Source organism: Aethalodelphis obliquidens, unplaced genomic scaffold (assembly GCF_003676395.1).
Source record: "Aethalodelphis obliquidens isolate GAN/ISIS:26980383/991018 unplaced genomic scaffold, ASM367639v1 scaffold3, whole genome shotgun sequence".
In the NCBI taxonomy this organism is placed as follows: domain Eukaryota; kingdom Metazoa; phylum Chordata; class Mammalia; order Artiodactyla; family Delphinidae; genus Aethalodelphis; species Aethalodelphis obliquidens.
Window position 1 is genome coordinate 48,523,998 of NW_020837947.1, and position 15,362 is coordinate 48,539,359.

The following is a 15,362-nucleotide window of genomic DNA, read 5'->3' on the forward strand; positions in this document are numbered from 1 at the left end:
CGTAATGGGAGAGGCCACAACAGTGAGAGGCCCGTGTACCGAAAGAAAAAAAAAAAAAAAAAAAAAAAGCCCGGGAAACAAAAAAAAAAAAAAAAAAAAAAAAAAAAGACTGGGAGACTAGTTATACATCAAAAAGAGTCAACTTTATCTTAGGAAAGAACAGACTGTGAACCATAATCTCCTTTATCTACCTTTAAAAAAAAATTCATTAGCACTTCAAAAAAAATCATCTGTGGCTATCTCTTTAATTAGAACATAGAAGAGGTTTGCTATAATTTCTTTGGGATGCAAACTGTCCAATATAATTCTTAATAAAATGAATTCTAGCAGCTGATTAGTAAAGGCAATACATATATTATGTGAACAGAGTAAATATCTGAAAGTTTATCATAAAAATGAGGAGGCATAAAAAATATATTACCATGTAAGATTGTCTTTTCCTCTCCAGGTTTCTCTTCTTCCTGTTTGCCTTTTTTCTGCCTCTTTGCTGTAATTTCATCCAATTCTTTTTGTTCTTCCTAAGGGAATTAAGGAGTGAACTTTTAAAATGGATGTTCTAGAACCCCATCCTGGCCAACATTGGTCATAAATTCTTTATAATGAGGCACACTTTTTTGGTGAGGCAATAGCCGCAAGTATGTCTCCCAGGATAACAATCTCAACTCTTTGGCAGACTACAAAATGGCACTAAACACACAGTGGGTACTAGTTAATACTTCTAAACTCATTGTATACAAAACCCATCCTTCTGGGACACCTAGAAAGTAATTTGATGTATTATGCTAATTATGTAAGTGAAAAAATGAGGCAATTAGAAAATCTAGTACCAGAAAAGACAGTGAATTTTAGTAGATGATGTTCTTCAGTAAACAGCTTTTAATAGTCATAAGGATATAAGCAGTGACTACAGATTTGTGACACAGCTTTTGTGGGAGAAGCAGTAAAAGCAAGGTGGGGTAGTAGTAAATCCTTTTAATAACTGAGAAGTCAAAATAAATAAAGAGCAGCATATATGTATTACTGAGATAATTGGATGTGAGATACAGCTAGAATGTAAGCTTCATGAGGATGCGATTTTCTTAATCTTTTCCACTGCTATATCCCTATGACCTAGAACAGTGACTGGCTCATAGAGACAGTAGGATTAGGAGGTGGAGAGGGGCAAGTAGGGTTTTATAGTTTTACTTTATAAACTTCATAATATTATGAAAAAAATAGACATACTACTTTGTTAAAATTTTAAAATAAATTAATAAATAAAACCCATCATGAATTCTAAAATCATAGAAAGGCTGATTCTGTAATTACTATCTGAATATCTGGCATCAGAAAATCAGCTACCATAGCACCTTAATAGTATTATCAAGGTGATTTTTATTAAAAATTGTTCAATATTGTATTTTAATTAAAAAGTATGGAAGATAATAAATCAGAAAAATATAAACAAAAATTATTCCAAAGAAAAACAAAGGAATTATTGTATTTTCTCTATCTAAGGCAGAGAAATTCTGATGAGTCATTTGGTTCTCTAAGGAAACCTCGTTTATTAATATAGGTATCCTTCATAGAGACATAGCAGACACCTGAATTGACAATGAAAAACATCACAGCTTACTTCTGAAGGTTTGGCTACATCTTTTTCATCCACATATTTTGCCCACGGTCCCAAGAAACCATCAATATTAGATGCATCATTTTCTTTGAATTTTTTCCTCTTTTCTATTTTCTTCTGACCAGTTTCAAACACAGTTAAACCTATATTAAAAACAAAAAAGCAGAGATCATAAATATGGATATTTTCTAAAGAAACAGCAATGTATATATTTATATATATTTATAAACACAAAATATTTAAAACACAAAATGAAACCTACATGAATCAAGATACACCAACTCATGCTATATAAAAAGAGACTCAACCTTCTGGGCAAAGCAGCTTTCTAACACTGCAATATGTTGCAAATTCTAGTATATGTGAAGGAAGAAAAGACCCAGCTATGTAATCCTGCAGTGGTACACAATCTTTTTAATTAATCACAGATCTTTATCAGTAGATTTTACCACTTTTTGAAAGAAACATAGCAATTTAATAATGCTGAATAATGATAAAGTTACCTTTGAAAGCAAGAATAAGCTAAAATTTCTCATTCAAAAGCTGAATTAGATAAAATTACATTAAATAATTAATAACTTTTCCTTGCTTCACTTGCTTCACTGTATTGTAATGCAACAATATAAATTAAAGAAGGTTTCACAAGAATCTGGTACTTCTTCCAGGTGATCTCAATCTAAACTTGACCTCTAATACCATAAATCTTAACAGTAAGAAGAAAAGAGGAAAGAGGATGTTTCTGGTTGGGATTCTCATTTGATCAGTAGGAGGTGGCATGCTGTGTGTAGTCATTAAATTGGAAAAAGAAAGGTTTACGGGAGTCAGTCAAAATTTAACTGCTAACTGAGAATCTAGCTACATAAAGATGTAGCTTGTAGAGGTCTAACAAAGAGAAAAGCTTAACCTATATTAATTCAAATCAGTTTCCTTTAAGCTGTGTTATAACAAAAGGTTGTTAAAATCCTATTTTAACAACAATCTAGCTCATAAACCATCATATAGGCTAGCGGTTCCCAACCTTTTTGGCACCAGGGACTGGTTTGTGAAAGAAAATTTTTCCATGGACCGGGGGGGTGGGAGGGTGGGGATGGTTTGGGGATGATTCAAGTGCATTACATTTATTGTGCACTTTATTTCTATTATTATTACATTGTAATATATAATGAAGTAATTATACAACTCATCATAATGCAGAATCAGTGGGAGCCCTGAGCTTGTTTTCACTTGCCACTCACTGATAGGGTTTTGATATGAGTCTGCAAGCAGTTGATTTATTATGGTCTCTGTGAAGTCAAACCTCTCTGCTAATGATAGTCTGTATTTGCAGCCGCTCCCCAGCGCTAGCATCACTGCCTCAGCTCCATCTCAGATCACCAGGCATTAGAGTCTCATAAGGAGCGCACAACCTAGATCCCTCACATGCGCAGTTCACAGTAGGGTTCGTGCTCCTATGAGACTCTAATGTCACCGCTGACCTGATAGGAGGTGGAGCTCAGGTGGTAATGCAAGCGATGGGGAGTGACTGTAAATACAGATGAAGCTTTGCTCATTCGCCCACTGCTCACCTCCTGCTGTGCAGCCTGGTTCCTAACAGGCCACCTACCAGCACCTGTCTGTGGCCTGGGTGTTGGGGACCCCTGATATAGGCTCTAGAGTTACTAAGTGCCTTCGTACAAACAGCATACTTTTTTCTATCGAACATTTTATGGATAAGATTCCAAGGGGCCAATGAGCTTTGTGGCAAGTTAGCATTTAGAGTATGATGCTTTGTCTTAAAATAAGTACAAAATGAATACAAGTATAAACATATGTTTTAAAACACATATTCAAACTCAGACTTCAAAGCAACCCTTGAAAGACAATCTCCACAGACATGCACGATGAGATTTTTTTCTGCTCTCTTAAAATGGAGCTTGACATTAGTGTTGAGAAATAAACTGCTAAAATCAGATATACATTAGTTTTCATTTCTTGAATGATTTCCACAGGACTGGAACTGTGCCAAGAAATCACTCACCACCCCCCAACCCCGCCACTACAGGTACGACTATCTTCCTTACAAGGTTGCACACCTAGTAAGTGGCAAAAGCAAGCTCCAAACTAATATTTCTATACATTGCTCTAAACTATATCCCACTATTGTCTCAACTTAAAAAAAAAAAAATCAAGAGATAAATTACATACTAGTTTTTCCCTACTGTCCAAAGTCAATCTACAACCAATAAGTATAGGTATATATATTTGATATTAAATATTGATATTTCAAATAAATTACCTTGATTTTTTTCCGCTTCTTCTACAGAACCAATATACTTAGTAGACACTTGATGGTTATCTAATGAAGGGTCCAAGGCATAACCTGAAAGGAGCAAAGTACAAATTACTGACTCCATTTTTTTCCATTTACAATTCATTTTGATTCTATACACATTTACTCATTTTACATTTTCCTTCCCAGATGCTGAAAATGGTCTCTTTTTTTGTTTGTTTTCTTGTGACTTTATTTCTTCCTTATGTTCTGAAAGTATTACAGCTTCCTTTATCATCAGGATGTACACACCAATAATTCTATCACAAGCAAACCAAATTTTCGATTGTAAAGTTGCTTGTGCAAGATAATTTCAAAGACCTTTCATTGTGTTGGATCTCTCTGAGCTTATCTCCAAAAGAGTTATCACTTTACTTTATCACATTCAACTGTCCACTGTTACTCTGAGGACTAATCCTTCTTTCATGAGCTATGTTTCTATTTAGAATCATTAACCCAAATCTCAGGCTGGACAATGAATGACTTCAGTAGAACAGATGAATCTAGCATATTGACATTACATTACTAACAGCCCGTTAGGCCAAAATATCAAACTTTAGTCTTAAATTTTCTAAGAGCTTAAAAATATACGTATATCATACATTCAGGAGTTTAGAAATCTTTTTATTTTTGGTAACAGATAATGCATGGTTTAGTTTATCAAGTTATATAAACTTTTAAATAATTTAAAAAAGAAATAGGGTAAGAAGAATTACATAAAATTTAGCTATTATTTTGCAAATGCTATTCTCAGTAAAGATAGTCTTCCCTCCCAATGTAAAAATAGTATATTTCTACTTCATAAATCATTATTTATATTTCTTTGGTAAGAGCAGTAAGGATATCTATTAGCATATTTATGTACTCCTTCAGCTAGAGTGTGTAGCTACATATAAATGTAGTCTTCAGTGGTCTATGGGAACTTAAGGAAAGAAAGTCTGTATTAACTGAAATCAGTTTTTCTTCAATTGGGGGTGCTAGTATGATAAATGTTTGGTAAAATCAGCTTTAGTAATAATCCAGTATATTCACAAAAGAGAGCTAGATCATTAAATCAGTCTATGGCCTACAACCCATGTGAACAAGCATGAAATACTACATAAGAGTACTTGCGCATTTTTCTTTAGCGGTACATTCTAGTGAATGTAGCTAACAATTAAATTTTCTTATTTATTTATTTACATTTTAATTTTCCAGCTGAAGATTAAAGGGAACTTCTTCTGGAAAAAGAAAAAGATTTGTCATTAAACATACTTTTCAGACAAGCTAAGCACGTAGGTATTCAACTCACCCTCATAATACGCTAACACTGAACCAACCACCTAGGTATTAGCTCATTTGCATATAGTTTTTTTTTTTAGTATTAAAATATGTTCTTGGCCTGAGGAGAGAGCTTGATGGCAGAAAGCAGCTTTGCAACCTCTGAAATCACAGGTTCAAATCCCATGAGTTATTTTATCTTTCATCTCTTTGACATAGAGAATAGTGTTTAGTGTTCTATAAATTATTTTTCTAAAATGAGACTTCATAAGGCTCATGTAAAATTTAAACATACCCTAAGTTAAAAATCCCCATCTCAACCATAAAAATTTATCTAAAATGTAATTCTGTCTTGAAGGAGATATATCTACACAAATGGCGTTGCATTATGTGTTTAGGGAGATGGTGTAGGAGGCAGAGAGGAAAGGGAGAACTCTGGTTCTTCTTATGGTCTCTGTGTAAGCACCAATTGCCAGCTCATCTGGCCTGGAATTTCCTCTTCTTCTGAGGAAAGGAACTTATGTTCTCCTCCTTCTCCACACCCTCTGCGGTAAAATCTTTACTGCCACTGTCACCATTACCACTACTGCCTCCCACCCAGGTAATTAGGGGATAATAGTATTTTCCCTTTACTAATAAGGGATGTTAAATATTTATCTATTGATAAATGTCTTACTAGAAGTTAGCCAGCAACAGAACAAGATATAACTCTAACACTACAGAATTTTAGTCCAATTAGTTTTCTACCAACCTATGTCTCAAATAAGTGAATATATCTATATTTAAGTTCTGAAATATTCTTATCTATCTTTCTGAAGCTTATTTTCCATTTTATCTTTTTAATAGAATTACTGTTCACTTTTTAAAAAATTTTTAAATTTATTTTCTTTATTTTTTTGGCTGTGTCGGGTCTTAGTTGCAGTACACAGGATCTTTCATTGCAGCGTGCTGGCTCTTCATTGTGGTGCGCAGGCATCTTTCTAGTTGTGGCGTGTGGGCTGCAGGTTACGTGGGCTCTGTAGTAGTGGTGAGGGGGCTTCAGAGCACGTGGGTTCTGTAGTTTGTGGCATGCGGGGTCTCTTGTTGAGGTGCGCAAGCTCATTAGTAGTGGCGCATGGGCATAGTTGCCCTGCGGCATGTGGGATCTCAGTTCTCTGACCAGGGATCGAACCTGTGTCCCCTGCATTGGAAGGCAGATTCTTTACCACTGGACCACGAGGGAATTCCCAGTGTTTACTTTCTTTCTTTGTAGTTTTACTTGAAATGGCTCTAATAATATTAGTTTTATTGTTAGATTCTTAAGATTAGTAATATTAATGTCTCAATAGGTAAATGAGAAGAGACTGTAAACAATTTGCAAAAGAATGATTACAAATATATGAAAAAACCTTCAAACCTCACTAGTAATCCAAAAGGATAAAGTTAAAATAAAGAAATACAATATTTTGACTATCAAATAAACAAAGGAAAAACAATCATATGGACCTTGAGTAAGGAAAAGTAGGATTTTTATACATGGTGGTGGCAGTAAAAGTTGGGAGAATTCTTTTGGAAAACAATTTGACAATATATAACAAAAGTTTTAAAAACATTTACATTCTTAGATCCACTTCTGGAGATTCATCTTAATAACGAAAAACAACCCATAAAGTTTTATGCACAAACAAATTCACTACCACATTTTAAAAAGCATTTTACTGCAGCTTAAAATATACATCACCACATTTTAAATAATGAAAACTAGAACCAACTTGCAATCTAAATGATACAAGAATTTTTTCATAAATTATGACATCTTCATTCAGCAGAGTATTTTAAAAAATCATTTAAAAATGTTAATAAAAGCTTTGTGACCGCCTGGAGGGGTGGGATAGGGAGGGTGGGAGGGAGGGAGACGCAAGAGGGAAGAGATATGAGAACATATGTATATATATAACTGATTCATTTTGTTGTAAAGCAGAAACTAACACACCATTGTAAAGCAATTCTACTCCAATAAAGATGTTAAAAAATGTTAATAAAAGGGTTTAATAAAGAGTTAATATTGAAGTTAAAACTCAGTTAATAATGAGTGTGGTGAAACTAAATGTGTTTATTAATTAAAAAAATTTTTTTTACTGGAGTATACTTGCTTTACAATGTTGTGTTAGTTTCTGCTGTACAATGAAGTGAATCAGCTTAAACGTGTCTATTTAAAATTTTCCACTTTCATAGACTGGTGTGGAGAAAATCATGAGTGAAAGGAGGACAAAGGGGAGAAACCTTACTGAGAATCCCCAAGGAAGACCAGTAAGGGAACAGGCCAGAAACCCAAGACAAAAAGGGAGGAGAACAGGACAAAAGAATTCATACAAACCATTGAGAGACTAAGAACTCAGGACAAACATGATAAATGGGAGCTAAAAGCAAAACTGTAGCATAAGTAAATGGGATGATACAGTAAAGGAGACTGTCTTTACAGATTAAGGAATAGAGGTGGCTGTGATAAACTAAGTAAAATAATACACTTAGATTATAACACTGCTATAACCATTTAAAAATGGTTAGAAAAGTAGGATCAGTGTTCTATATCCCAGCAGAGTTATAGAGTGATAAATATGAGACTTAGATGAATTCCTGGACTTCCCAGGTGGTACAGTGGTTAAGAACCCGCATGCCAATGCAGGGGACACGGGTTTGATCCCTGGTCTGGAAAGATCACACATGCCGCGGAGCAACTAAGTCCGTGCGCTACAACTACTGAGCCTGCGCTCTAGAGCCCGCGAGCTGCAACTACTGAGCCCATGTGCCACAACTACTGAAGCCCGCGTGCCTAGAGCCCATGCTCCGCAACAAGAGAAGCCACCGCAATGAGAAGCCCCGGCTTGCTGCAACTAGAGAAAGCCCGTGCGCAGCAACGAAGACCCACGCAACCAAAAATAATAAATAAAATAATTTAAAAAAAGCTGAATTCCTGTGCCATCTCCTTCATGTCTCGTAGGTAAGAGAGACATGTCTTGTGTCTTATACAAGATATAAGGAAGGTTTGCTCCCTGGTACTTTGCAAATCAGAAGGTAACAGAAAGGTCTCATAGCATTACATTCCATGTGTAAGAGTGAGAGGAAAAACTCAGATAGGAATTACTATCAGAAGCTAGACAAGAACTTTCTATGAGAAAATAAGACTTTTAAATTAACAGAAGCTATACTTGCTTAGTACTTGGGGGTAAAGAAAAAAAGACTGCTAAACTTGAGGTTGGTTAACTTGTTTATTTAAGTTCAGATAAATGGTTCTCAGTTCTAAGATTCTCATAAGGGAGACAGACGTACATTACTTAATTTGCAAGTGGCTACTCCTTTTATTCCAGGCCACCTAACATAGTATATACCCCACATTCCTTTTTTATGTCTTTGACTCACTAAATAGTTCAATCTTTGTTCTAGTCCACGCCCTCTTAATGGAAGAGGCAAAAAATACCAGCTATCATTTTTCCAAGTAAGCTGTTTCTGAACCTGGGTCTAAAGCCAACTGAATAGCTTTCAATGCGATAGGATAGTTTTTTCACCTGTTTTATTTTGTTTTAAAGATTTAAGCTACCTAAAATATTGCTTAAGGCCCTTCCTTCTAAAGTCTAAAAATAACCCTGCAGAGTCTTTAAAAGTCCATTTTATTATAGGCTAGGATATAATAAATTCATGATGCAATAGAATTGATTTTTATGTAATGCACATATACTTTAGATTTACATGGGATCCCTTATACAATCAATGGGTACAATGCATTTATAACCATTTTATTGGACTGGAAGTGTCACTGAACTCTTTTAGGAGATTTCAGAGGTATAAAGTCTTTGCTATGACTTTTGGCACCTGTTAAGTCAATTATAACCTAGCCACAGTGAAATATAATTTAATATATGTCAATCATTTTACAACCAGTTTCCAAGAACATATTGTGGATAAATAAATAAGACTATCTGTACTAAACCTCTAAACTAATTCACGATGAATCAGTTTGCATGGCTCACTAAAAACTAGAAAAAAGTAATTTTCTAACATTAGAATAATTATGTAAATTGTAATATAAACCCATCAGTGGATGTTACATAGTGCTTAAAAATAATAAGCTTTGAGATTATAAAGTAACATTGAAAAATGCTTATGATAGAATATTGAATTAAAAAGTTGCAAAATTTTCAGTTTAGAAGGATTACAGCACTGTAATACAAATATGTATAATAAAAAAGACTTGGAGGAATAAAATATCTACTAAAAGTAGATATTTTAGTATAGTGGGATTATAGGTAACCTTTTTCTTCTCTTTCCTAAATGTTTAAAATTGGTTTATGTTATTTTTTAGTGAAAACAATTGCTATTAAAAAGCATCACCGAATACATAACATTTCCCATGATACTGCTTTCTTAACTTTATTTTGGGTGCTATCTTATAATAATGGAAGTTAATCATAGATAGGACAGAAAAATCTGTTTAGAACTTTAAAAAAATCCTATAAGAAATAAAAGGAGGAGGTATTAGAATTTTAACTGCAAAGAAAACTAAATGAAAATAAGAGAGACAAAGTTGCTGATGTCTAAAAATGTGATTATTAAATCTCTTGTTAAAAAAGTTCAAAGTTTTCTTTTTCAGTTACTCTTTGGGGAAGAGAACATCAGCATAAATAATTAATTCATAAAGATCACAACTACAACAGGCATAAAAACATTCTCAGTTACTTTGCTCACCCACCCTACCAAAAAGCTCTTCAAAGCAGAAGGTGATCAGTGTGTCTGTCAACCTACAGATGTAGATTATGGGAAGAGAAAGAAAAGGCACTACCAAATATGGACAAAGCTGATATAAGTGACCAGACCTATGGTCTGTGGAACCATGAGCAAGGACATTTTTATAAAGACCATCTTCTTGTAGAGGGGATCCCCAGCCTTGTATGCACATTAACTTTCTCAAATCCCACCGATAGGATATAATTATTTTACGCAATGAATTTGTGGCCATTCCATTTCCTGATAACCCTCAGTAATCAACAGAAAACTTTTCAGAGATAAAATCTGAGAAAGAGAGTTAAGTCAACTAGTACACAAGAAGATAAAAATATACCTCTTAACACTATCCGGTTATTTACCAATTTCAATAGCAGTCTACATGCAACAGTCATTCAATAACAAGTGTTCATTAAAAAGTACAACAGAGAGGGCTTCCCTGGTGGCGCAGTGGTTGAGAGTCCGCCTGCTGATGCAGGGGACGCGGGTTCGTGCCCTGGTCCGGGAGGGTCCCGCATGCCGCGGAGCGGCTGGGCCCGTGAGCCATGGCCGCTGAGCCTGCGCATCCAGAGCCTGTGTTCGCAACGGGAGAGGCCACAACAGTGAGAGGCCCGCGTAACGCAAAAAAAAAAAAAAAGTACAACAGAGAATGTTCTGTTTTTAAGACCACAGAATATTTCTAGTACTCAGAAATCAGAACAGATTTAGAATGACAGCTAAAAATATTAGTGCACCTTCCTATTTGTATAAATATTTATAGATGTGTATAAGAAAACATACTACCCTTTTAAGGAATCCAGGTTAATAAATTTAAAAAGCCAGAAGATAAAATCGATCATTGCGCGCACACACACACACACACCCCACTTCTAATAAGGTTTAACCTGAAACTCGCTATCATCTTACCGTATGTGGCAAAAGTTCTTCTTTGCTGTTCAAACATAAAATCATTGATGTGGGCTGGTTCAGCATATCCAGAAAGCATATTTCTAGGGGCAGCCATTTGCTGTGTTCTGAAGGGATTTTCTGGTCCAAACTACAATGTTATAAGAAAAAAAACAAACAAAAAAACCCAAATTCTCAGTGTAGAAAGCTAGAATGAGTAGAATTATTGTACAATGTATTTTTAACTCTAAATCATCAGGGGCCCATTAACTTGTGTGGGAACATGCTTACCTCCCATGGTTTAGTACAACTGGACAATGGCTGGTTAGCACTGTTTGGCAGCCACCAGGACTGGAGAGGAACCAGCTCACCCAAGCCTATGTGTGGCTATTGAAATTTAAATTAATTAAAATATTCAGTTCCTCAGCCATACCAGCCACATTTCAAGAACTCAACAGCCACATACAATTACTGGCTACTACATTTTCATTATTGCAGGAAGTTCTGTTTGACAGTGTTGCTCTAGATAATTGAGACACACTATAGTTTTGTCTAAACGATGATTTGGGGGATTTTTGGAATGGTACCATGATGTAATTTAAAAAACACATGTTTCTCTGCTACTAAATTATGAGTTCCTCAAAGGTGGAGACTTAGAACCGTCAATACTTTCCATAGTGCCTGGCATATAGAAAGAACTAATGAAGGAAAGATTAATCAGTCTCACTGGGGGCAGAAGATAGGAAATAGACAGTAAAAGTAAAGTCCTTGAAAAAGTCCCTAGGAAAAGACATTACAAATGTAAATAAAACTTCTCCACTCTGAAAAGTCACACTATGAAAATCTTACACAAAACAGTGCCATTATTATCTGTATGTTTACAATGTTTTGAGTTTCCAGAATGGCTTTCCAAATGTTATTTAATTTGATCTGTACAAAAATTCTGGAAAGTTAAAGAGGTATTCTCTTTCTCATGTTAGAAATGGAGAAAAAGGTCAAGATGACATACCTTGCCTGCCTAAAGTCACTAATGCTATTAGAAAAGGTATTGGGAAGATCCAACTCTTTTCTTTACAGTTTTAAAAATAAAGAATAAAATGAACTTCCCACTTTGGAAACAGTGGAAGTAGACGGGATATTTTTATTTGAATTCTGGAAGGTCGACTGTCATAATAAATATTTTGACATTAGAACATCTTAGGTCACTACCATTTGAAACCACCTTTTCCATGATACACTTCCAGAGCCATAAATATAAATTATTGACCTTTCCTTAACCAGAATGTTGTCTTCTCTACATATCAACATTATGCTATGCATAAAAATCTGAATTTAAACGTTAATTTGCCTTATAATTTTTTCTGCTTTAGAAGAAAATAAATTAATATTCCTTTCTATTGACAGCTTCCATTTCTAGGTTTAAAATGATTCAATCTTAAGATATCTAATTCATATATAAAGCTTTTATTACTATTTATTCTAAATTAAAGGATAGGGCAAGACTTTATAGCTCGTATTAGTTCTTCCTGAGCTGACGGGTGGAAATGTAGGGAAAAAAGTCTAGATTGCTGAATGCTGGAAGTTACAGTTAACTTCATTCAGTCATGAAATTTATTACAAAAACATCCATAAAATCAAAGATAATAAAATGACTTAAGTTGACTAGATGATCTAATTGCTATAGTCAGTTAACATCTGCAAAGCAGCATGTGATATTTCTGGGGGTAAAAAAATTCCAAAATGATAAAAATCCCCATTGCCTATATTGTTACTCCTATCACATCTAATAAATTACCAATCGTTATGCTTATAATTTCCAATTTCAAAAAGGAAAGTACAATTTCCATATTCTAATTCTATTAAAATTTTACAAAAAGGGAATAATTCTTCTACAGGTCATACATATCAAACTGCCTCCATCTTTTTTTTTTTTTTTTAATTAAATATTTATTTATTTATTTATGGCTGCGTTGGGTCTTCGTTGCTGCGCGTGGGCTTCCTTTAGTTGTGGCCTTACGGGCTTAGTTGCTCCGCGGCATGTGGGATCTTCCCCGACCAGGGCTCGAACCCGTGTCCCCTGCATTGGCAGGCAGATTCTTAACCGCTGTGCCACCAGGGAAGCCCTGCCTCCATCTTTTAAAGAAAAATTCTCAGTGTTAAGAACTTTGATTTCTGTAAGAATATAGATCCATATATTACAGCAAAGTATATCTTGTGGTACTCTTCCTAACACTGTCTAAAAATTTAAACGTGCTTATATTTTATACATATTTAAGCTGAGACAAGAAAAAAATCTTCCACTGATATAGGAAGCTGCCTGGGGTAGGCTCATCTACTTCTGGCTCACCTTAACTTTCTGGTTACTGGCAGCTATTGGAGCTGACCTCAAAGACGTTACATGTCAACAGAGGAAGGCAGAGAATGTTATTCAGCAGGACTCAGCTCTTACCAATTACTCTCTGAGATGTTCCTGGTCTGTGTGAATATGCAACTCTTAATTCTGGGTTAACCATTAAAAAAACAAAACGATGCATATTTAAAAATACACAAAACTGATTTCTAAATGCTTCTTTTCGACTTTTGGTAGTTAAGTCTAAGCCTAAGTTTGTATACAAGTGATTTTTTTAAAATACATATTCAAGTTAATTAGGTATGAGTATTTAATAGTTTTTGGCTAATATAATATTGAAGTATATCACAGTCAATTACAATTGTAAATCTCCTATATAAAATATACATATTTAAGTATTATTTCAGACATTGCACCAAAAACGAAAATGTTTCTGAGGTAAGTAACCTTACCTCTTTCATCTCAGTGAAGTAGTGATTTATTTATAAACTTGGGAGAAAAGCACTTTTAATTTAAGACATTAGCTGATAAATCTAAGAGATCCATGTATTATAAGGCAGTGGTTCTCAAGTCTTCAACAGGCAGAGTACTTGAGGGTTGATGCCTTAGCAGTATAACATCACAGGAATTAAGAAAATTCATATAAGTAAAAATTGACTATATGAAATCATAACCATAAATTCACATATAGGAAAAAAAACCCAAGTTACTGAACAAATAATCATATACTCAAGTTGCTGTATTAAGTTTTCCATTAATATTCATTGAAGTAATCAATGTATAAAACATTTATAAACAAAGTTTAAGGTGAGAAGAGCATATTAATTGTTATTTTCTATAATTTTGGAAAAGATCACCACAATTCAATTTTATTGGCAGAATACCTCAATCTTGTAAGACATAAGCACAGTTTAATTATTACGATAGTATATTTTATTAGTGGTTCTATGACCTTGCGCCTCAGTTCCCTCATCTATAAAATAAAAGAGCTGATCTATATGACTTCTAAAGTCCATTTTAACATTAATATTTATAGCAGCCCTTTTGGCCAGATTTTAAACAGTAACTGGCATTTTCCCCCTCTAAACTTTTATAGTTTTTCTATTCCTAAAGTAATATTATTTTAAGGAGTCTGAAATTCTCTCTGAGGCTTATGGGTTTTATATGAGTCTAGAGAAGCTAACAGACTTTTCTCTAAGCGGATCCAACAGGATTGAGTGAAATGAAGAAAATCACTAGACTAAAACAATGGCTCTTATGTCTTCAAGTTCCTTCTGTAATTTGAGAAAGCTTATCTGGATAACTAGGTAGATCAACTAGGAAAAGTCCTTGGTTGGGAGGGAAACAGTAATTTATAAAATAAAATAGCCAATTTGTTAGTTTACTAAACTAATAAAGTCAAAACTGCACCTTCTAAATGGTCTTACAGTTATGGTGTGATTGTTAAGAATGATCTGGACTCAAAGCCTCAAATATGGCACTTGCTGGCAGTATAATCTGACAGTTGAATTCCTCACTATAAAATAGGGATAAAAGTACTTATTTCATAGGGTTGTAGTGAGGGCTAAAGGAGTTAAGGTATACAAATCCCTCAGTGTGGTACCTGGCATAGTGTACTAAATGGTAGTTTTATTAGTCTCCATCCCTGTTCTTTTCCATCATGCAAACCTTTAAAATTAATCTTCCTAAAAATTCATCTATTAAATCAAGACCGAACTCTTTACCTTGGCCCCTAAAGCCTGTGCAATACCGATTGTACAAAGTACTATTCTAGCCTTATCCCGTTCTCCCCTACTGATAATGACTAAAACACTGCTGTTCTTTAGATTTTATGATTTGGCTCATGCTGTTCCCCTCTGTCTGGAATCTTTCCTCACAAAGGCCTATCTCGCCATCAATGCCAATAATATTAACATAAATAACAGTAAAGGCTATAATTTATTAAATGCTTATTCTGTGCCAGACAGTTTCCTAAGCACATCGCGTATTATCTCATTTATCCTTATAATTTGGTCAAGTAGAAATTATCTTCATTTTACCTGTGAAAAAACTAAGATAATCTAAGGTCACATAAGAGCTAATAAGTGGTCTTTTTAGCCCCACATCTCATGTTCTTAACCTGGACATTTGCCAGTTACAAATACTTTCATGGAACTTTTATCTTTATAACGAGATGCAGTCTCTCCTTA

At 34.5% G+C, this 15,362-nt stretch overlaps 1 protein-coding gene across 1 annotated transcript in view; it reads right to left on the reverse strand.

Annotated features, from left to right (window-relative positions):
* The window catches only part of CDC40 (cell division cycle 40), a 54,838-nt gene that overhangs the window by 19,203 nt on the left and 20,273 nt on the right, over window positions 1-15,362 (reverse strand). The window contains exons 3-6 of the mRNA XM_027088737.1: window positions 10,845-10,974; window positions 3,888-3,971; window positions 1,616-1,755; window positions 422-518 (exon numbers count right to left, since the gene is read on the reverse strand). Of these exons, the coding sequence (XP_026944538.1) occupies window positions 422-518; window positions 1,616-1,755; window positions 3,888-3,971; window positions 10,845-10,974 (451 nt within the window). The remainder of the gene's footprint in view (window positions 1-421; window positions 519-1,615; window positions 1,756-3,887; window positions 3,972-10,844; window positions 10,975-15,362) is intronic.